This window comes from Bombus flavifrons, chromosome 14 (assembly GCF_040668555.2).
Source record: "Bombus flavifrons isolate JBK064 chromosome 14, iyBomFlav1_principal, whole genome shotgun sequence".
NCBI classification, from domain to species: Eukaryota; Metazoa; Arthropoda; class Insecta; order Hymenoptera; family Apidae; genus Bombus; species Bombus flavifrons.
In genome coordinates, this window is record NC_138455.1 from 10,018,185 (window position 1) to 10,041,337 (window position 23,153).

The 23,153-nt window shown below is 40.2% G+C and overlaps 1 protein-coding gene and 1 long non-coding RNA gene across 5 annotated transcripts in view; one reads left to right on the top strand and one right to left on the bottom strand.

Annotated features, from left to right (window-relative positions):
* The window catches only part of LOC138187152 (uncharacterized), an 87,203-nt gene that overhangs the window by 62,874 nt on the left and 1,176 nt on the right, over positions 1-23,153 (bottom strand). The window contains exon 4 of one of the 2 annotated variants that reach the window (XR_011175099.1): positions 22,040-22,309. The exons of the other annotated variant lie outside the window; for it this stretch is intronic. This is a non-coding gene — a long non-coding RNA (uncharacterized LOC138187152). Of the gene's footprint in view, positions 1-22,039; positions 22,310-23,153 lie in introns of those variants that run through there. 2 annotated transcript variants of the gene reach the window in all.
* Positions 1-23,153, top strand: part of LOC138187149 (protein gooseberry-neuro) — a 46,822-nt gene that overhangs the window by 19,056 nt on the left and 4,613 nt on the right. For all 3 annotated transcript variants that reach the window (XM_069127634.1, XM_069127635.1, XM_069127632.1), the window contains 2 exons: positions 2,397-2,710; positions 9,138-9,249. In XM_069127634.1, coding sequence (XP_068983735.1) covers positions 2,397-2,710; positions 9,138-9,249 — 426 coding nt within the window. The remainder of the gene's footprint in view (positions 1-2,396; positions 2,711-9,137; positions 9,250-23,153) is intronic.

Genomic DNA, 23,153 nt, shown 5'->3' on the forward strand with positions numbered 1-23,153 from the left:
TACGTTTTAATCATCGATGATATTTACCAATTTTACTTGAACTATAAAAATGAATATTTAAATTACGAGTCCATTGAAATCACGAAGAAAACTTAAATTCTGAAGCTAATTGAAAGATTCCACGCCTCCCGCCGTTCGAAACCATCCATCACGATTTAAAACCGCTACTACCGAAACATCATTTATTCTTCGAATGAACCACATCACCGACACTCACGTAATTGACATGCAAGTCCTCTGCTCTAGGAACTGACCGATTTCCCAACAACACTGACTCCGTACCAACAATATTTTACCAGCAGTCTTTTTCACCGCTCGTACATATACGAATAGAATAAACTCGCCAGCGTCGGGTATTAGAAAACCATCTTTTGCGCAATCTCTTGCACAAGCTGCCAACTTTCATACCGTGACATAAGACATAAGAGACACACAGAAGAGCACCATTATCTGCTTCCTTTTTCCACAACTTCCTCATCTTTTGTCTCTCCCTGATCTTTATACAGCCATTGTTTCACTAAGATTGTCTCTTGTTTTTTGTTAAACCGGTGCATATTAAATTACGTCCCCTTAAATAATTTCTTCAGAATATCGTGTATTCCATTATAATGTTACGTATTCGTTGGAAATAAATTTTATATGATTCCTCACGGATATGTAGAGACGTTACAAGAAAGAAGAAGAAATATTTTTACTAATTTTGGGAAAATATGTAGAAAATATTAAACTAAGATATCTCTTCTTATAGTGGTATTGTATCTTGTATTTTTGTATCTCTCACGAGAGATTAAATTTCAAATAGACCGCCGCAAGAGGAGAACCAGGTTTGCATAACTCGAACTATCTGTCAAACGTATAACGTTATACCTGAATGCTTTAGTTTATTAATAATCACGATCAAAGCTGTCTGAGAATTGTAACATCGCATCTTGTAAAATTTCTTACAAAGGCCATTTTGAGTTTTGGTAAAAAATACGCTCTTCGAAAACGATGAAAGAATATCTCTCTCGTTTAATTAACTCAAACAACCTAACGTGTACCTAAATTTGCATATTCAAAGAAACAAAAATAAAATTCCATAAAATCGCATTTACATACCAATATTTCCGTACGATAATCCACTTATCAAGTTTTTATAGTTAATTAAAGGGCGTACCGATAAACAGCAATCCACGTGATTCGCCTATTATTCCGGCTCTCCAATGCTAATTACAAGCAGCATAATCGAGCGTGATAATGAAAATAATATCGCGCACGAAAGGGTGGCTAATTGGACTAACGATATCGGATATTTGGGCCCCGTTAGCCTTCTGAAAATGGCCTTCTGTGAGCATAACTTCTTCAATTTTACGGTTGTTAGGCCCGTTTCGTTTTCTTTTTTTTTCAGTATTCCCTGTTATCTGATTTCACGTTTGCGCCTTGAACGCGGATTTAGCCGCTAATTTCAAACCCAATCACTGCAATTGCGCCTCTGAATTTTTTCCATCCCCGCTACGAAATCATGCTACTTTCTCGCGCAATTCTTTGCATCCTCATCGTCGATCGTTTTGCACCGTCTTTCATCCAGCAGCCGCGTAATTGAATATTCTTTGACCCTGGAGAAAATCTAGACACGATCCCTGTACCTGTGTCGAAGAATCCAAACGAACTAACTCGCGTGTCTATTAATCTCCTTGGCAATAGAATTTCACACAACTCGAACGTTCGCGTCTATCTTTGACGGTTTGATTCACTTTCCACTTTTCAATCGCTTCTAACTTTTGGAAGAGCATGATGTTCCATGATCGGATATCGATGTCTGCTCGGAAAAGTACGAGACGAGTTTCGAAACGTCGATTCATCATAGATACGATTAATTACTAGACTACTTGGAATGTTTTATGTAAATCGAATGGAAACTTAGAGCGAGGATCTGTAGCACATTTTATGAATCAAAGTTGAATTATTCGTAAAGTATGGTTTAGTTAATAGAACTGCTTGCAGATATTTCGTCGATATAACGTTGGACACAACAAGTACGTTAAATTTTATGGAAGACTGTAACTTAAAAACTGCCTTTTCTCAAAAAACTGTTAAATGTACAAATTGTTTTCGTTCGATTGGTACTTCCACGATTGTAAAGAAATAAATCCTACACAGAGACTGGTTCTATCTAAATTTTATAACGATTTGCTACTCTCTGAATAGTTTACGTATTTTTGATGCATCGCGTGTGTTTAAATTTCCCATAAATTCTATCAATTTTCCATAAACATACGCTACAAAAGTAAATCTGAAATACGATGAAGAATACGATGTTGCGCAGCAAACTGACGAATGTCTGTATTCAATCTCCGATTGAGACATTCGTTCACGTTGAATCGAATACACGAAGACTGATGGAATGTTTCCGACAGGACAGGGACGCATGAATCAATTGGGAGGCGTCTTCATCAACGGCCGACCGCTACCGAATCACATTCGCCTGAAAATTGTCGAAATGGCAGCGGCTGGAGTCCGCCCTTGCGTGATATCGCGACAACTTCGCGTCTCTCACGGCTGCGTTTCGAAAATTTTGAATCGCTACCAGGAAACTGGCTCCATTAGACCGGGCGTCATCGGCGGTAGCAAGCCGAGGGTAGCAACCCCTGAAATCGAGGCGAGGATAGAAGAAATGAAAAGGGACAATCCGGCAATCTTCTCGTGGGAAATCAGAGAAAAATTGGTGAAGGTAAGAAACAAACGGTTTTGCAGTTTGTTTTATTAGATCGACTTGAAAGGTTACTTCTACCTCTTATCAATCATTCGTAATGTATTATCTTCTTTCAATCGAATAGAACGTTTCGTTAACGTAATAGATATTATATAATGAAATAATTAAATAGATAATTAAATTACAGGTATTAGGTGGTTGTATTTGAATTTCACAATTGTACGAAATTCCAACTACTTATATATTTTATTATGTGTACTGTATTATTGGATATACGATTTAAGATAACACAGGTTTAAAATAGACAATAAATATCGTCATAAATAGATCCCTGGAGGATGTATTAATCAAAGTTATTACCGCTAATAAATCCATTACGTTACTTGTAACTATTTATAATATAATATACATTAAGCTTCTTATAATTAGGTTACCATCCCACTAAACGCTCTTAGAAAATACTTTGACAATGTTTTACCCTCTTTTGTAGAAACCTGCTTCATCCCGCAGAGGGCACAAAGCTTAGTATCTAATGTAATACTCCATTAAATTCTAACTTTGATCATAGTTAGCGATCGATACCCAAAGGCGTGACGACTGTTTCCCTCGTCACGTGCCTTCGATCTTGTCGGGTAGAACAACGAAACGCTCGTTCTAAAAGATATTTTCAAAATTGTCTTTCTGAAGTAGCGGCACATGAGCTAGAGGACAATTCGAGCCACGCTGTTGTTTTGCCTCGGAGTACCAACAGTGTTAGGATATACATAATGTAATAACAAACCAACTCCGGGCAAAACAATGTTGCCGCTACGTGTAACCGTCAAACAAAAACGAACGGAAGCTTTCCGGTACTTCCCCGACCAATGTAAATAAACGCACGCGATCGTAAGGTGACCAGTTTTTCAGTCTCAGTCTCGAGGGATTTTAATAGCGATCAATACACAGTCTTTAGAGAACCAGTTAGTACCGAGCGTCTTAGCGAACTTTCTCTGTATTTATTAATTATTTTTAAATATATTTGACAATCTCGACATTTAAACCACACAACCAACCATCCTCTACACTTAGATAGTTCTTTAGATCTGTCACTTAACACTTTGACTGCCACGTTGGTCATACATGACCCGCCACGATTTCTCCACGATGGTCATTGGTGACCGGAGAGCTTGAACTTCTTACAATTGTAAAATTCGAATGAAAATTGACAGTTAGGGCATTTTGAATATAACCGATGAATAGAAGATACTTTGAAATAAAAAGTACCCCATTGAACGATTAAACATTTTTATTGGAACATCGATAAAAAAAAAATGAGAACAAATCTTGCATCTAACGGTGCACTGTGTCTGCATCCATATCTTTGAGGGGTAATCTACGAATATTATTATAAACACAGCTTAGAAAATAATCGTAAATGCTGCTTTGTAATCGTATAATTGAAGTTAGAAGTGTGCACATACCTTGCTATTATATATAGAACGAGCAAATACCGTTTACCAGTATCTTCTACCCGTTTCAACGATATATTCTGCACGTTTTGCCTACGACGAAACAACCAATGCGAATGGTTTGTTGAAATAAACGAAGCCTTGTTATAATACGTCGCTATCGACTGTTATCAAGGCGCCACGGTGGTCACCCGTGACCACCAATAAGATAAACGGTCGATTGGGGAAGAATGTTGTCTTACATCGTCAATTTATTATTATTTTGCCATTATATGCTTTGAATAATAAAAATAGTAAAAATAGTAGTAAAAATAATAAAAGTGTTAACATATGGGTCCTCAACACATTCACTGCCATACACGATTCGCATATATATACAGAAGTGAACGTGTTAGTATATAACAGTTAAAATCGACGATAAACCAATGGACAAATATGTCCACGAAAGATGCAAATGCTTGCGTCTAACGATAGAAACAACTCTAGAACGCGTAACAGCTGACCGTACCGTCTCTGTACCGAAGTAGCAATTTCGCGGATCCAGTTTTCCACGGTGGAAAACGTTGAAAGGCGTCGTCGTTCGACCTCTAGATCGGGGGGTGGACGTTTCCGCAGGGTCCCTCTATCTCTCGAAAGATCGCGAGTGAGTGGGGCTTTTTAATCTTGTGCACGAGGCGTGCACGAGGTGGGCAGGGGTGTACGTGAGCGCCCCGAGGCGACTCGCGTGTCCTTTAATACGTTACTGCCCGCCGCCTACACCCACACCTCATTGGCGTAACGCTCCCTCGTTCGTGCCGCGATTTTCGAGTATGCAAAACGACTTTTCCAAGAATAGCCTCTTCCGTGTGCGGCGTTTTATCTCGACACCTTGAGAAATCGTAAGCATCACCATGCGAACAGCCACGTTCCGGCTGGAACTCCGCAGAAGATAATAATTTCCTCGCTGGATGTTCGATAGAGAGGACAGTTATAAAAAAAAAAAAAAGAAAGAACGTGTAACGCGATTATACGAGGGCGTGAATCGTGTCCATGGCGTATAGGCTTCCAATCGTTCGTATTCGTAGGGATGTTAGATTGATATTAATCTTGGAACGCTTCGAGTATTATATGTATATTTTCATAGTTATACTCGTGTTATGTGATCTTCGAGCAATCGTGTGACCAGATGTTGCGCTATACCTGTCACACGCCCCTGTATTTTAATCCCAGTGCAGAACTCCATGTTCGTAGTTCAGGCGTTGCCAAAAATTATCCCGCTGAGTGGAAACTACCATCGTTGGTTTAATAGAACTTCCTGTTGTCTATCATCGACACGAATAAAAACGTGGCTTTCGAAACAAGAGGATTTAAATCGTCAAACGAATTTGTTCGCAAATATAGCAAAAATTCTGAGAATGTAACGGAATAACGTGCCCCGCCTGGTTCGATCTAGCATTTGGTCATCGCTACAGGCTATTTCCACAAATAGTTCGAGACATTTCTACCTGATCAGTATCCCCCAGCAATCGATTTCTACCGAAATCACCGTAACAGAAATTCGATTAGCAGAAGCTCGATCAACGCTCTAAGAACATCCCTTAAGCTTCTAAGGTAAAATGAATACATGGCATGTTGCGTTCCCCGAAAACCATAGTCGCAGTTCGCGAACACCCAGAATTCAAAGGTGGCCGAAACGGGACCGGACCCGACCGCTGAAACCACTGATCGAGATATTCGGGTAGCGGTAGCACTCGCCTGGTAACATGAAAAAAAAAGGCAGAACCAACCCCGCATATCTCTGCCGCGACGAAGATAAGGATCGCTATACGGTTCTCAATCCACGAGATGCCCAGGAAAAAATTCCATCCCTCCATTCCGTTTCGTCAAAACCAACGAAACCAATAGAACCGATCCATCGCGGAACCACGTGGTACAACCCAGGGCGATCGTCGATAGAGAGATAAATCCTTGGATGTTGGAAGAGAAGGTTGCAGCTTGGTATACGCATCCTGCACAGGATCGACCGAGACAAAGAGAGGCAGAGAAGGGCAGAAGAGACGGGCTACGCGTGGAGGCAAAGCTGAGAGGCGGAGGACGAGGCCGAAAGAGGAAAAACGGTTTCGTGAACGCGTACGCCGTTGCAGAGTCGTGGAAGCGGGCGGTCGTGGCCGGCATTAATACGGCATTTAATGTTGGAAGGAGGCGTTCCTGGTGCCGAAGACCTGGGGCGGCATCCATCCTTCTTCATCCACCTTCTTACAACGTTTCTCTGCTCGTTCTTCGACAGAGAGGTTCGTCTCTCTCGCGCTGTCATCGCCCCGGACCTAAAGCCTCGACCGCCACCAACGGGCACAAGGATCGTTATTGTTTCTGAGATCGCCGATCCGAAAGATAGCCATCGACACCGGCGACCCTCTTTTTCGCTTTTTTCACCTTCCATCCCTTTTTACTCCGACCCGGCTCTTTTACTCTTCTCGTCAGGCCTCCACCTTTCTCTTCATCTTCGTCGAATATACAGTCGAGGGCAAAAATAAGCGGACAGGTAGCGGGAATAGGTATTAACGAAGTTTCGTTAAATACGTCTTCTTCACGCTGAACGTCAATTTCAATCGTTTACTAAATAATCTATGCACTAGCAAGATACATAGCAAACGAAACTCGAATACATAACACTAAGTAGTAGTTCGTTTAAAATTCATCGATACCTTGTTCCACTACCCTTGTTCCACTTATCTTTGCTCCGACTGTATGTATAGGGATGCGGTTCCTTCACCTCAGACCTAGGACGCTCTAGCCTCTTCTATTTTATTTGATCTCTTTTTTATTTCGATATATTCCTCAGGAATCTTCCTTCTTCCTTCCTCCTTCCGTTATTTTGTTCTACCACCATCGATTTCTCGGTTTTCCTCGCGCTCCCCTTTAACCGTGTAAGATTTCGGATTATCTCTCGGGCTTCGTCGATGAGATAAGGAAGATCGATAAGCGGCGATATAGCTTGCAGATTTTCACAGATTTTCAAGATGCCGCCGGGTATGCGAGGTAATATGTATATGAGTATCGGCGTTTCGTTGCGGAGGTTGTGCGTGGTAGTAGGTCGGGATCTACGCTTCGTGAAGCGATAGAGGCATCGAGAGATTAAAGATCAGACGCTGTTTCGGCTTAGCAATCGTAAGATGCGTCGATCGAAGAAGGATGATTTTGTATAATATCGAGAACTATGACATTTTGTAATCAAATATTTAGAATATATACCTATAGTATATTATACCATAGTATCCTGTCGTTTCACTATGAATATCAAAGATCTTCCTTCTCGTTCCTACGCGAAATCATCGTCATCTTTCATAATACGTATCGAAGTGTTTGAACAAATGGAGTGTCAATTAGGCATTTCTTGCTTTATATCGACGATGAAGGTATTTGATATAATTTTAATAACTCAATTTGTTTTGCAAATGAAAAATGTGTTCTGCGAATTAAAAACTCGAACACTTTTATGGCCATACCCAACTACTGTTGCTATTATAATCGAAGGCTCTGTAATTTGCGCCTCGCTCGATTCACGCCTCTACTCCAGGAAAACGTTTATCGACGTTTATAGTCTATAAAATATGTCCGCAGCCTGTAGACGCGACGCTATTGGTATATTGATCTGTCTCAAAATTAAATACAGATTTTGTGACTATATTCATGAGGCTCGTAAAAAGGCCGTTTGGGTATGATTAACTTCTGGTAAATATTCGATTGCGACATCATAGGTTTATATCGGATAATTAGTTACATGCCACCGTTGCAAAATATACAGTTGAAATACGTAATTGATGGATTAGTCGTAAAATTTTAATCAGCTAATTCTACGTTAAAAAGTTGGTCGAATGTTACGACGATCGATAACTTTATGTGTTTCAAATAGTTGTGGTGTAAAATAAAACGTATAGGAAATTTGTTAAATACGATAATGAAACGTATTTATCATATATAATGAGACGTTCAAGTAATTATATCTACTTGTTTAAAATATTATTAAAATATATATATCGAATTTTCAATTTTCAATTTGTCGAAGCTTGCTCTTCAGCAGAATGATTTATGCGATAATTACTAATTCTTAGAATAACGTAATTATGGTATTGCTTGCAGAAAAGAGAATATTAAATTTCCTCCAAGTACAGATATTTGAATAGCTTGCTGGAAATAATTTCCAAACGCCTTCTACTATATCGTCTAATCCCACGAAGATTGTTTGATAATTTACAATTTAGAATTTTTATGAAATAAAATATAACAAACAAAGCGACGCTCTTTCCCTACGTTAAAAAACGCAGCATTAACAATTCCTTAAGTCTCCGAGTTTCTTAAGTCTTTCGACCAAAATAATCGTATCTAAGAGTAAGCGGAGGAAGCTAGCAAAAGAGAATTTACTCAGAAATGGATTTGTAAATCTATTTTGAATTTCGTAACGCTGAAGGCGCGTACAATTTCTAAAACGTTCATTTTACCAGCTTTTTCGAGCAAATTTTCTGTGTCTCGTACGTAAAAAAAGATTTCACGATCTATCCAACCGTACCATCGAAGAATTCAAGCGTAGTAAATACTTGCGCATAACGGTGCACAACGCGATGTGTAATAACGCTGAATCTCAGCGGCGCAAAATGTATATTTTGCTTTGAAAATGATCGCGCGAAATTGTAGTGCAGTAGGCTGCATTTGCAAATCGCAAATGCCAGGCAAAGTGCAACCCACGGCGCGCCGGCAGCGAGCTTGCATTGTTCTCGCGAATTAGTAATGAAAATAAAACGAAAAGGAGACATTAAATTTAGGATATATAACTGTGATCGGGTTAAGTAATGACAAAGCAGATTTTCCACAAGATATTAACGGATCTCGTTTGAAATAATATTACCAGCAGTAGAATCTCGATTATCGGCACATCGATTAAGAATGGAAGATTTATTTTGTATTTTATCGTTAAGATATTTATTCTGTTGCTAATCGTTGACCAAATTTCGTTCAAGCAGGAAGGTTTCTCGGACCCTCCAAGTGTCAGCTCCATCAGCAGGTTACTTCGCGGTGGACGACCCGGTGATGATGGGAAAAAGGACTACACCATCGATGGTATACTAGGCGGCGGTGAGTACACGATTAGAATTTAGTATATAAAATTTATTTCAAGCTTAGTGTAACTTTTTGCATTAAACAGAGACATTCGAACGATCGCTTTAAACTCATTTTCTTCGTCACACAGTTTGTGAGTATCACAAACGACAACTGGGAATATCAAACTACCAAAAATTTCCAATAACTGTCACTAGAGCTAACTACGACGTTTACTATATTTCTTCTTGCATATTCATTTCACTGAGATAACTAAAGATTCTCTTTTTTTCATTATTTAATTTGTACTTTACAATTTGTCCAGCTGGACATTTGGTAAATTTGTCTAAGTTAATTGCTGAACAACATGTGGGATACCATCTTCGGGTTTGTTTACTTTATTTCTTTAGTAAGGTCAGTAGGGTGTTTTCTTTTTAGTCTTCTTTCTATGAGAGTAAAGATTCTCTTGACATTTTCCTCTATCTACTTCGCCAAAGTAATCAAGCTATCGAAGATAATCTCTACGACAATCTTAGCCCCAAACTCGAACCTCGCTACAGAACAATCGTCTCAAGATCCGATCGCATAACTGAAACGCAAACATAGCGATTCCACAAGATACAGAAAGATACAGCGTCGTACGACGTGGCGCGCGTCATCGGCGTGTTAATTATTCATTGACCGGAGGAAAGAAAAACGCGTGGATAGAAACTTAGAGACAGAGAATGATGACGAGTGATAAAACGTAAAAAAGAGAGGACGTGGTAGCGATGCGAGACGATATCGCGAGGCGAAAGACGAAAAGAAAGAAGAAAAACACGGCCGCCGATCCATCGTCGGAGGGCATCAAGAGCTTTTAACCTCTGCTGTATCTACGAACGAAGTTTGACGTACGCGAGCGTGTGTACAGGACTTTAAGTCCGGTCCTACGTCGTCGGTTAGGCCAAGTTAGTCCGAATGAGCCGGGAAGCCTTCAGGATTTAATCTTCGGTGGGCGTGAGCAGGATTAGCCAGGTTGCCCACACGTCCGACAAACGGATTACAGGAGTGTCAATATCTTACGGGGCACGCATTATCCCTCTTCTTCTTCGTCTTCTTCGTCTTCTTCGTCTTCTTCGTCTTCGTCTTGTTCTTCTCCTTTCCTTAGTCTTTCTCGTCGTTTTTCTCATTTCATTCGCGATCCGTGCACTCCCCTTTTCGAGACTTCCTTCTTCAAGTTCTGAAGGATTATTTTTGCCCGTCTTCCCTCTTATTCTTCTTCGCGGATATGTATCAGAAAATGGAGCAAATTACAGAGACACGCGGTGATTGAGTCGATGGTCCATCGCGGATGTTTACGTATTTAAAAATATACAGATCACGCGACAGATCGCTTATTTCTTCCTTTTCTTTCTCTTAGGCATATACCATATAAAATGGAGCAAATTATTGTAAATACATATAACGTACGAGTTAAAGATGTATATGTATTTTATAGAAAATTCGTAGAGAATATTCGATAAGTTATCCCAATAAAATATTCTATAAACGAAATGTATTTAATGTTGCAAAAATATGCAAGATCGAAGAAATTATTTAATCGAGTATAATGAAACGGCGCGTGAAAGGATGAAAGATCTCCAAACGAAGAAATCAGAAATTGTACGTGATCGATGCAAGAAACTGATCCTACTTACAAGTCAATTTCGTCTTGCCCATCTGATCGATCGAATAGCCAGGAAAAAGAAACTCAAGGACAAAAACGTTCCGTTCGTATGTAGCATAGAAACAAGGTATATCCTCGTCGATTAACATCCAGCGTGAAAAATACTACAAAGCCAATGTTCCCCACCAATCTGCTGCAACAAAATTCCTCCACGAGTATCAAGCACTCAGACACGATTTCAGGCGACATCGAGTCACTGCCCGTTGACACGAGGCGGGAATTTGTTTTCGTGAGTGATACAGGTAGACAAGGAGGAATTAGCGGTACAGGTGTTCCGAAGTCTTAAAAGTCGGGACCGTCAGGCGCGTTGCCGCGGTCAAGAAGGGAGGCAGAAAGAGAGACGATCGAACGTGGAGAGAGACGGCTTCTCATAAATAAAAATAGTCTGCGCGAGCGAGGGAGGAAACGGAAAGAGGACGAGAGACGAAGAAGAAGCAACGGACAAGGAAAGAGACGAAGAGGGAAGACACGGTGGAGGAAGAGACGCGCGTATACGTGCGTTTATTTTTAGAGAGAAAACGAGAGGGAAACGGGCCCAGGAGAAGAAGGTGGGAGAAGAACGGCTAGATCCTTCGATCGTGGATCTTGGAGAATGCGAGGAAAGAGGCGAGAGGCAAAGGGACTGTAGGGCCCTGCGAGGGTCCCGCGGAGATCAAACGGGCCGCCTGCCACACGTCGGCAGTGGTGCTCATTTACGGACCCCCGTAAGCACCGTGACACCTTGCAATGCAGCCTATTGATGAATAAGTTTCATGCGAGTCTCTCGACGTGTTGGCTTTCGACGGCTACGAAGAAAAGGGGCTGGAAATGAAAAGACAATGGAATTTTTTCGTTGTCGATGTTGTGTAGCTGTGAACAAGGTCTTTTGAAAATGACGAAAACGATGATTATTTTTAATCAGTTGGAGATGCCACGCCGTATTATTTTTCTCCAACGATTGCAAAATATCAGATGAGAATTGTATCGGGTAACGTCTTCTTTCTGATAATAACGTTAACTAGAATATTCGTCGCGAGGACTACATGGAATATGAACGTAAATGGATCTGCATAATTTTCAAGATACACGACACGTTAGAAGCTTCTTTGAACCAAGCGTCAGATAATAATTTATTTGGAAAGAGGGAACAAAGGTTGCTACGTCTTCTTCGCGATTCAATGCTTGCCCGTAGCAGTAAATGGAAAGAAACTAATGAAATTACGCGAATCGCTGCTAATGTTGTAGACGCAGTACCGTTAATATATTGAGCGTCGAAGAAATTGCGTGGACGAAGATCGATTAGAGCATTAATTGCCTACTCCATTGAAAATAGATCTGATCCAGCCGATGTAACGACGAGTTAGACGTGAAATGATTAATAACGGTGTAATTGTAAATATAATAATGGATATTCAATGGAAATACATCGAGTTTAATTTACATAATTAGAAACAGTCATCTAATAGATAATGAAAAATTTAAATAATCTAAGAACGAATAAGCTACTTACGAATTTCAGATTGGATATGGTGTTCGATATAGCCCTGAAAGAATAATTACTCGAATAAAAGCTACACCTCAACGTAAAGAAATATTTAAATACAGGGTGGTTGGTAACTGGCGGTACAAGCGGAAAGGAGGTGATTCTACACGAAAAAAGAAGTCGATATAGAATAAAAATTTTTTTTTTAATTTTTCCATCGAGACAACGATCTACAGTGAGATCCGTTATAACGAGACGTGATAAAGTGCGCGCGTACCGAGCGAAAATTCAAAGTCGATTTTCTCGAAAACAAAGCCTCAAACGAAAAATTTTTATTCTATATTTTCCACTTCTTTTTTCGCGTAGAATCACCCCCTTTCCGCTTGTACCACCAGTTACCAACCACCCTATATAATCCGACGTTTAACTGCTAACTGATCCGCAAGTATCTAAACGACACGAATATTAATAAAGCTGTTACGATTAACGTTAAAGTATGTTAATCAGATGCAACGTTGGAGATAGGGGTAAATGAATATTAATAAAATACGAAGCGGAACAGGTGTAAACCCATCGAGGGCTGTTGTTGAAGCGTTTCGTGAACGAAGTGTTACGGACCGCTTTAAAACTGAACCCCTCAATTACAGATATCCATCGGCATAGACCGTGCTCGAGCATTCATCGTCCCTGCAAATGACCGTCGTTAATGTTTAATACCTTTTAATTAAAAGTTAATCCATCAAACTTCTTTCTCGTGCACCGCGAGAACGCTTGTAATTATCACGTTTAATCGTCGCTGGGGTTGAGCGATCGCTAAACCCAAATTAAATCGCCTAAACGGACATTTTAAAATTCAGAAATTAGCGTCCATCAATTTGCAAAATTTTTAACGCAAAGTGTGACAAACTTTCGTTTCGGTAGCTCAGTCTTCTGTCGTCAATCGAACGTTGCGTAGGAATTCTTCGACTCCGTCCGCGTCGTTTTCTGATTTAATACGAAACAGTAATGTGGGTGAATTAGGAGAAATATATGGAAGGGAGTAATTTGTTTGGGAAAGGAATAAATTATTATCTGATATAGTGGTACAACTGCTATAGTTTACTATCGAGAGATAGTACATTCGCAACTTTTAACGTTTCTTGAACGAAACCAATGATCGTGCGGTGTTTTGAATTAGCATATCGAAATAGATACTAAACTAGCCAGTGGAAGGCACTAGAACCCATAATCTATCAATTTGCTTGTATTATAGCTGCCACACCCGTGGGTGGTGCCTATGGAAATTCAACGACTAAAACATTAAAAGTGTTGAAATAAGACTGGAATTGCAACGTACAAATTTGAAGATCACAGATAGATAGGACTAAAGATTCTGTCAACGGTACCATTCTCCTTCCTGGATGCGGCGAATTGTATAGATCGCTTGCTAGCTTCCAATACCTTCACACAGTGCAAATATGTACAGCCCATTGCATAACCATTACGATCCAAGAATCACTATCCCATGTAACATCTTACTCGCTGCACTGTAAGTTCAAACTCACCACGCGCACAGATTCTTCGAATCTAGAAAAGTATAATACAAATAGCTCGCATCTCTGCTACCTTCGAAAACGCTTTCACTCAAATCCTAAATATTCACACGAAGAAAATTACTGTTACGTAATACTTGCAATATCAATTCCGAATCTTTGATGGAATTTCCAACAAATGCGAATAGCAAAGGTAGATACAATGGAAAAAGTAAAAAAGACGATTTCAAATGTCTAACTGGTAGTACAGCCGCGATCAATTTTTATACGTCGTTTCACTGATGATCCGAATCGTCCGATTTTTATGCATAGTAAGCGTTTTAACGCTGGAAAACAGGGATGTACGCGGATTCGCGCTACGCAGAGAAAGGACAATGGACGAATTCCAGCGCGGATGGCGAAGGAATACGAGCGAGCGGTCGTGATAGGGAGCACCTCTGAACGGATATACTCGTACAGCTCGGCCACGAAGGTGTCGGCCGAGTATAGGTGTCGGCAGGCGAGCAGGAATGACACGTAGCCTGTGGCTTTCTCATTCCTTCTTATTCCGTTCCTTTGGCCGAGGCCGCCGACGAGGGATTAGCCTAATGGGTCCTGCCCACCCTCTCCTTCTCTCGCTCTTCTCTCTTTCTCTCTCTCTTATTCCTTTCCACGTATGTTATATGTATATCCATTCCGATGCTTTACACTTTACACCACCTCCGACCTCCTACGTAATCAGAATCAACCGACCCGATGAGCAACGCCGCTAAGTGATTCACAATCAGGTTTATTGATTGTATCGACGATCGACGCGCCGCTGAGAATTCGAGACATTGATTTAACCGATCCAACTAAGTACACTGACACGCGAAAAGAGATAGAACGTGTCATTAGGGTCTGGTACAGGTGTTGAAAATCGAGCAAATTTAACGGATTGCAAGGTAGCATAGGGTTATTTTAATCGATCTATTTACGTATTTAGTCATCGTAAAAAAGACGCAAGGCTGAGGATCCACGGAACGTGACGAGTTACGAGGCGAAGGAGGATTATTTAGGTTGCAAAGACGCTTGAGATCGAGCTAGCAACGAACGAGTTGGCTTTGTAATTCGTCGAGTCCCACGTTCGAAGACAGACTATTTAACTCGTTATTAGCGCTGTGTAAACATTTATTTACGAGTACATCGACGACCATAGTTTTCTAGAAGGATAGAAGGATTTTACGAGGGTAGATCTCTACTTGTTAGAAGTAAATTTGTTCGATAAATATTAATATTCCCGGCTGTAATTACCATAATTTCATAGCGTATTATCTTACTAGCGGAAGGTATTTTGTTGCTCGTCTGTTTATCACTTCTTACAGAATATCCGCGTGTGTTGGCACTGGTGTTTGACATCGCGTCAAACCGCTCGTAAACCTCCAGTTCATATTTTAATCACATCTGAATACATAATTTGATAGAAATAATATAAAAGAACGAGTTGAACCGCTGCCTTAACACGGGCTACAGTGTTGTCCGGAAACAACGCTCGATAAACCTATAAGAGACACGATATTATCGCTAAAAGTATGAAATAAATGTCAATATTCCGCTCTACGTTGATCCCAGCGAACCTTATCAAAACGATCGGGGGAAAAAAAGACAGGCGAGAGACGGTTGCGTTTCGATGCAATGAAGCATCAACGTTAAAAAAGAATGGGAGCAAATGAAAAAGAGGTGAGGGGCGAGTGTGTCAGAATGGAAAAAGGAGCAATGTCAAAGAAAAGGAGCAGCCTGTCCGGCGTGATATCAAGCCGTGTATCTAATATGTTACGCTGCAAGCTGTTGCGGTCCTTGTCACGCGAGCATATAATCCTTTTCAGATCGAGAATACACCGACCGATCCATGTAATGGTTCACGTTTGATTGTAATCTGTGAAACGGTACCTGGTAAAAACATTAATGCAACCGGGCGAGATTGAGGCGGTCGGATGAAAAGTAGTTTGAGATTACGTCGAATTGGGAAGTGTGACACTCGAAGAATCGTAGATTCGATGAAATCTTAAAAATTTCACAATATACGTTGCTCGAGCATTGCACCACCACCAGGCAAAATGATAGCGATAAATCATTGCGGTACATGAACCATGCGAGTCGCTGCCTTCGATTAGGAGACATAGGTGCTTTCTAGGAATCGGCAATTTCCAAGATTTATAAATGCAGCTGCAGAATAACGTTTACCAAGCGGAGAATGCTCGATCGAATCGAGGAATAATTAACCGATCTTCTCAGAGAACAAACGTATCGTTCTACGAATAAAAGTAAATGTAAGATAATTAAACGTAAAGTTGGTACGAAAGAATTTTCACCCACGACGAATATTTTCGAAATTTTGCCAGCGAATATGTTAGGAATTAAAATTATAATCGCTTAAAGTTACTTGAAATAAAATGCACAAACTCGCATGGTCGGTCCTGTAAAAGCAAAGTATAAGCTCGAAGCACGGGTTCAAAATTAAAATAGAAATTTGAAATGCGCATTTCGTCGCCTCCAAATTCTTCGGAAAGATCAATCTGCTATCCAGAACGATGATCGATCTTATAATTCTATCTGCTTGGAAAACGTTGGAAGATGGAACCGTTTCGAGTCAACGTTCGCTGTGATTTCCTTTTTGCCAGGCAAAAGACGGAAACGGGCCTTAGATCCGAGCTTAAAATTCTGCCGTGCGATTTCCACCATGGACAGAGACCACCATGCTCGCGGTTAATGATCCTTGGGCGGTGACTTCTTTACAATTCCCAAGAGTACCTACGTGCCCTGATTCGTACTTGAAGAACTGCGCTATAGTGGTTCGGTCAGGTCGATACACGGGGAAAGAATAGTCGTTCGTGTTGACAGTCTTGTCCCATCGACCTCCTCTTTCTTCCCTTGCGGCCAACGCTGACAACAAGATAAATTATAGTCATCTATGCGGTTCGCTCTTTCTACGCCATTTTATGGTTTCGGCTCGATCCGGTTCACTTTACGTCCACAAAATTTGATTTTTCTTTACGTAAGAGCTACTTTATCGTCGCTATATATTCGAAGAAAGATATTTTACGATGCGAGGAAAAGGGAAATTAAGAATCAACGAACTCGAAGAATTTTCCTTATTTTTCACAGGCGCGAAAGGTTCTCTGGAAAAGAAATTTCGTTACGTGAAAAGTAACGAGATATATGTGGGAAATGGAAAATTGGATAGTAGGATACGTTCAAATACGATCAATTCTAACGGAACGTAGCTGTAGATGAAATTTATTCAACTGTTTCGAATAATCAGACAGCGAGTTCGCGTGCGATATTTTAAACAACGACGCATATACCAGTTTGCCACGACAAGCGCATGGTTCCTTCCTCGTCTCACCACGAGGGAGCGTTGACAGGAAAATAAAATGCGCTCTCGGATGTCAACCGCTTCGCGGCTCATTGTTGGCATTTTGTAGACATTTGTTACCATTTAGGGGACCTCACACACGCTCTAAGACCCCCTAGGACCGCTGCGAGAGAGAAAGGTGGGACAGGGAGGGCCCGACTAGATTTATAACCTACGAAGGTGCGGCACCTTTTCCACCATTCAGGCCGCGATTCGACACGCGGAAAGCAAAAGGGAGGCGCAGGAAAGCGGCGATTCTCCCTACGACACAACGGATGCAGAACAGGAACCAACGTTGTTTGCTTACGGCGCGATACGTTTGCCTCGTTTTTACTGCGGGAGGGCGCAGATTCGACACCTCCGTCGTCCTTTCGAACAGCAAAATTTTATCCTCCACCGTGATTTTCCATGATTTTCAACGACCAATCCGTTCGTTGTACGAACTTGTACAAGCTGCTTGCGAAGCTCTAAACGAGCACTCGTAAATTTCGAAAAATTGCAAGCAGCGATCGAATCGCGAAGATGAGAATGGCATTACCGTTCCATTGAATTAATACAAAATAGTCTTCTAACGAATTAATACAAAAATTCGACAAATTTTAAGGTCTCCGCTCGTGAGCGGATTCGAAGAGAGTAGCAGAAGGATGTGGTTTTGAGCGGACGAACAACTGCCATGAAATTTACCACTTGCAAAATTTTCGCTGGGTATTCTTATTGTTGATATTGTTTTTCCTTCAAAGCTGCCAAGAGAAATTTCGCTTAAAATCGGCGATTCTTCGATCGTTCTATTCGAGCTTGCTCTCACGACGAGAATACACAGACAAGACGTTCATCGATATCCACGGCACATGATCAGAAGCTGATATACGACGTTGGTTGACGCACGACAAATGCCTGACCAGTGAATTACTCGCTTCACACGGGACGATCTCCGGCTGTCGGTCGGGTTTACTCGTTGATAGGCACAATCAATATCGGCCCTCAACCGAGATGAAAAGAGAGGCGATTGGCTGAATAGAACGCGTGAAAAGATGCGTGTAATCAATTAGAGAGGGCCGCGAAGTCGAGAGCAAATATCTCTTTCGAAGCAACGTCATCCTGAAATGTGCTGGTCAGCATCCCTGCTGAGCAAAGTCCTGTACGTTTACATATGAACGAGAGACTGTTGCGCCGTATAACGAATCTCGATATCTGTGCACGACCGCATGGAACAGTTGTAAATGGCTAGATAACTCGTCACCTACGTACGCTTCTTCTCTATGGCTCCGGTGTAAAGTAAAATCGTTCGCACTTTGACGTTCCTGTTCAATCTTCGGCATGAGCTCTATTGATTTTTCACAAAACACTTTGACTGCCACGTTGGTCATATATGACCCGCCACGGTTTCTCCACGGTGGTCATTAGTGACCGGAGAGCTTGAACTTCTTACAATTGTAAAAATCGAATGAAAATTGACAATTAGGGCATTTTGAATATAATCGATAAATAGAAGATACTTTGAAATAAAAAGTGCCCCATTGAACGATTTAAGATAATACAAGTTTGAAATAGATAATAAATATCGTCATAAGTAGAACGCTGGAAGATGTATCAATCAAAGTTATTACCGCTAATAAATCCATTACGTTACTTGTAACTATTTATAATATAATATACATTAAGCTTCTTATAATTAGGTTTCCATCCCACTAAACGCTCTTAGAAAATACTTTGACAATGTTTTACCCTCTTTTGTAGAAACCTGCTTCATCCCGCAGAGGGCACAAAGCTTAGTATCTAATGCAATACTCCATTAAATTCTAACTTTGCTCATAGTTAGCGATCGATACCCAAAGGCGTGACGACTGTTTCCCTCATCACGTGCCTTCGATCTTATCGGGTAGAACAACGAAACGCTCGTTCTAAAAGATATTTTCAAAATTGTCTTTCTGAAGTAGCGGCACATGAGCTAGAGGACAATTCGAGCCACGCTGTTGTTTTGCCTCGGAGTACCAACAGTGTTAGGATATACATAATGTAATAACAAACCAACTCCGGGCAAAACAATGTTGCCGCTACGTGTAACCGTCAAACAAAAACGAATGGAAGCTTTCCGGTACTTCCCCGACCAATGTAAATAAACGAACGCGATCGTAAGGTGACCAGTTTTTCAGTCTCAGTCTCGAGGGATTTTAATAGCGATCAATACACAGTCTTTAGAGAACCAGTTAGTACCGAGCGTCTTAGCGAACTTTCTCTGTATTTATTAATTATTTTTAAATATATTTGACAATCTCGACATTTAAACCACACAACCAACCATCCTCTACACTTAGATAGTTCTTTAGATCTGTCACTCAACACTTTGACTGCCACGTTGGTCATACATGACCCGCCACGATTTCTCCACGATGGTCATTGGTGACCGGAGAGCTTGAACTTCTTACAATTGTAAAAATCGAATAAAAATTGACAGTTAGGGTATTTTGAATATAACCGATAAATAGAAGATACTTTGAAATAAAAAGTGCCCCATTGAACGATTAAACATTTTTATTGGAACATCGATAAAAAAGATGAGAACAAATCTTGCATCTAACGGTGCACTGTGTCTGCATCCATATCTTTGAGGGCTAATCTACGAATATTATTATAAACACAGCTTAGAAAATAATCGTAAATGCTGCTTTGTAATCGTATAATTGAAGTTAGAAGTGTGCACATACCTTGCTATTATATATAGAACGAGCAAATACCGTTTACCAGTATCTTCTACACGTTTCAACGATATATTCTGCACGTTTTGCCTACGACGAAATAACCAATGCGAATGGTTTGTTGAAATAAACGAAGCCTTGTTATAATATGTCGCTATCGACTGTTATCAAGGCGCCACGGTGGTCACCCGTGACCACCAATAAGATAAACGGTCCATTGGGGAAGAATGTTGTCCTACATCGTCAATTTATTATTATTTTGCCATTATATGCTTTGAATAATAAAAATACTCCCGTGGCATCCTCAGCGAAACATGTGATTTCAGCGTGGCAATCAAAGTGTTAAATAGAATGAAAGTAACGCGACACGCGTATACTTTGTATAGAATTTGACTCCACGTCGGCCTCATACGCGAACGTTGTTAATAAACTCGCTGTAATTATCTTTATAAATTCCAATCCTCGCTTCTCGCCAATTATCCAGCTGAACAAGCTTCGAAACTGACTCGTCGTCTGCCATGCAACGAATTAAATGCCATGAAAAGCACAAAGGAAATGCAACGAAAATGGAATTCAAATGGAAAAGTGCGGTTCCTCCGTGGAGGAAACTCGATAAATTCCAATCTCTGCTTTCGACTAATTATACGTAATATAAAAAAGAATCCGAGAAAGTGGTGTTCCCCGAAACTCAATTATACGAAATTAAATCAGGTTAAATTATACGAACATAGCGCGGGAGCTTGGCACGTCCCAATCTCCACCTCGTTCGATTAACTATACGTATAACATGATGAATATTCGAAATGAAACTGAATTAAATTAAACTATATGAACAGGGTACAAGGGGGTCTCTTAAATTCCACGATCTCTTTCCACGTACTTTCAATTAGCTAAACAAGAGGAAGCTTGAAAAATACCGTCGCTCGAAGTTACATTAATTTTTACTATTATTGAAGTTCCAATCTCCGGTTTTAACCAGCTACGCGTATAACAAGGGGAATATTTGAAAGTGATGATCCTCGAAATTGAAGTAAATTAAATTAAATTAAGTTATATAAACGAAGTACGAAAAAGCTTCTTAAAAAGCTCCGCTTTTGTTTAACGAAGCAAAAAGAAGAAAGCTGCGAAAGTGGCGTTGCTCGAAATGAAATTAATTTAAATGGAATCACAGCCACGTAGTATGAAAGAACACAGCGAGTTCCAAAGTCCGCTTTTAACTAACAACGCGAGAAGAAGAAGCTTGGAAAGTTGCGTTTCTCCATTCGATCCGAAGGCTACCGGTCGCAAGAGTAAAATTTCCCGCGTTGGACACGAACGACAGAGGAGACTCGGTGATCCCTTTGGCGGCACCTTTGCCGGTCCGTACGCATTTCTTCTATGACAAACGGAAGAATGGAAGAATGCTTCGGAGACAAGTTGCATTTACAATAAAGCCGACGGACACCCGGTTTAAATTCCTGTCACCTCGTAGTGGGACACCGCGGACCAACTCGGACAGACCAAAAAATGTTCTTCGATATTTCACCATGACGGCACATTAAACCTACCACGATCATCGAGACGCGTACGTTTCATACACTCATTGGATATTTAACGACGATTAGGATCGCCTTATAAGGACGATCCTGAAATTTTTCTAATAACCCGAGGCGAAACGAAATTGTCAAACTCGAGGATCGGAGATTGTTTAGACTTTTCTTGCTTTTTTTAGCTTCTTATTGGTTTACAATGTTATTGGATGCGTTTCTGAAATTGTTGTTTATATCTCACAATTATACGTAATTATAGTTACTAAGATATCCTGCCTAATTTTTTACTCTTTATTATTCCTGATAGAAACAACAATTAATTAAGAACAATTAATTCTAAATTTATTCCTTGAATACGGCCATTTCTATAAATAAACGATGTTTTTCCTAATATCTAGAAACTCGTCTTGTATACTTTTCCAAAACATATATTATCCTATTCGTTCACTTTATTTCAATAAATCTTTAGAAATGGTAACAAAACGTAGAAAACCACAAAGGTACCGACATTGTGTCATCGAGAAAAAGGGAATCCTTTTGCTTGAGAAACGGCGACGAGTCATGTTTTGCCTTTTGGACAGTAGAACCTGTCTCGAATCGTTTGCCATGCTATGAACAATACCCTCTTTTCCTGTGGTTTTCACTTTGTGCCGGGGAGCGGCCAAGCCTGCGACAGAAGTGTGCAATTTGCCTGTCGAATTCCCAGCGGCGGTCTTTTGAAGTGGCTCCACTTTCTGGAGGCCGCGTCACATTTGTCAAAATTTGATCCCTCTTCTTTGCGAAATATTGCTATCTTTTTCTACACGAGAAAAAATCTCTGCTTCTAACATTCTTCTTTGGAATTTTAATAGAATTTTTTAGAATTCTCAATGGAGATTTATAGAATACTGTCTTCCATATCGTATTCTTTAAAAATTGCTTCGCCTTGAAACTTCCATAAGGAAAATCATACAGAGAATATTTATTTCATATTTAATTATTTCAATACAGCCTGAATATTCTGTCTTTGTACTTAATTCGTTATGTAATATTATCGAAATGAATATTTTTACTTCACATATACATACAATAAGAAATACTTGTGTGGTTTTTTATTAACACTCGACTTTTGCGGAATTAGATTAATTCCGCGTGATTATAGACATTTCTATAAACTGGAAATTTTACGTTGCATTTGAAAAAAGTCCATAATTAGGTACATAATGTAAATTGCGCGCAAGTTCATCGTATAGTTCGAGTTTAATAGCGGCGAGCGTGATAATCGTTAATAACCGATCGATTAAATAGAAATTCATCCTCAAAATTGTCTGTGGAAATTGTTGTTTATAGTTTTAAGTATGTTCGCGTGCAATTATTAAAAAGTAATTAAATATTATTCCAAAAAATGACTCAACCGATATAGTCAGTACCTACATATACGTAAAAATTTGTACGCCTCTACAGACGTATATCGAAATTCGAACGATACAAGGAAGAAAATTATGATTCTAGCTAGGAAGATGCAATAGCAAAAGTTGACAAAGTAATCCGCTGAATTGGATTACTTACAATTTGCGCATGTAGAAACACTATCTACGGGTAGGTTCTGATAGACGGTGATGAAAAAATGAAACTAATTTCCGTCCGTTCTGTCCTGATTCTGA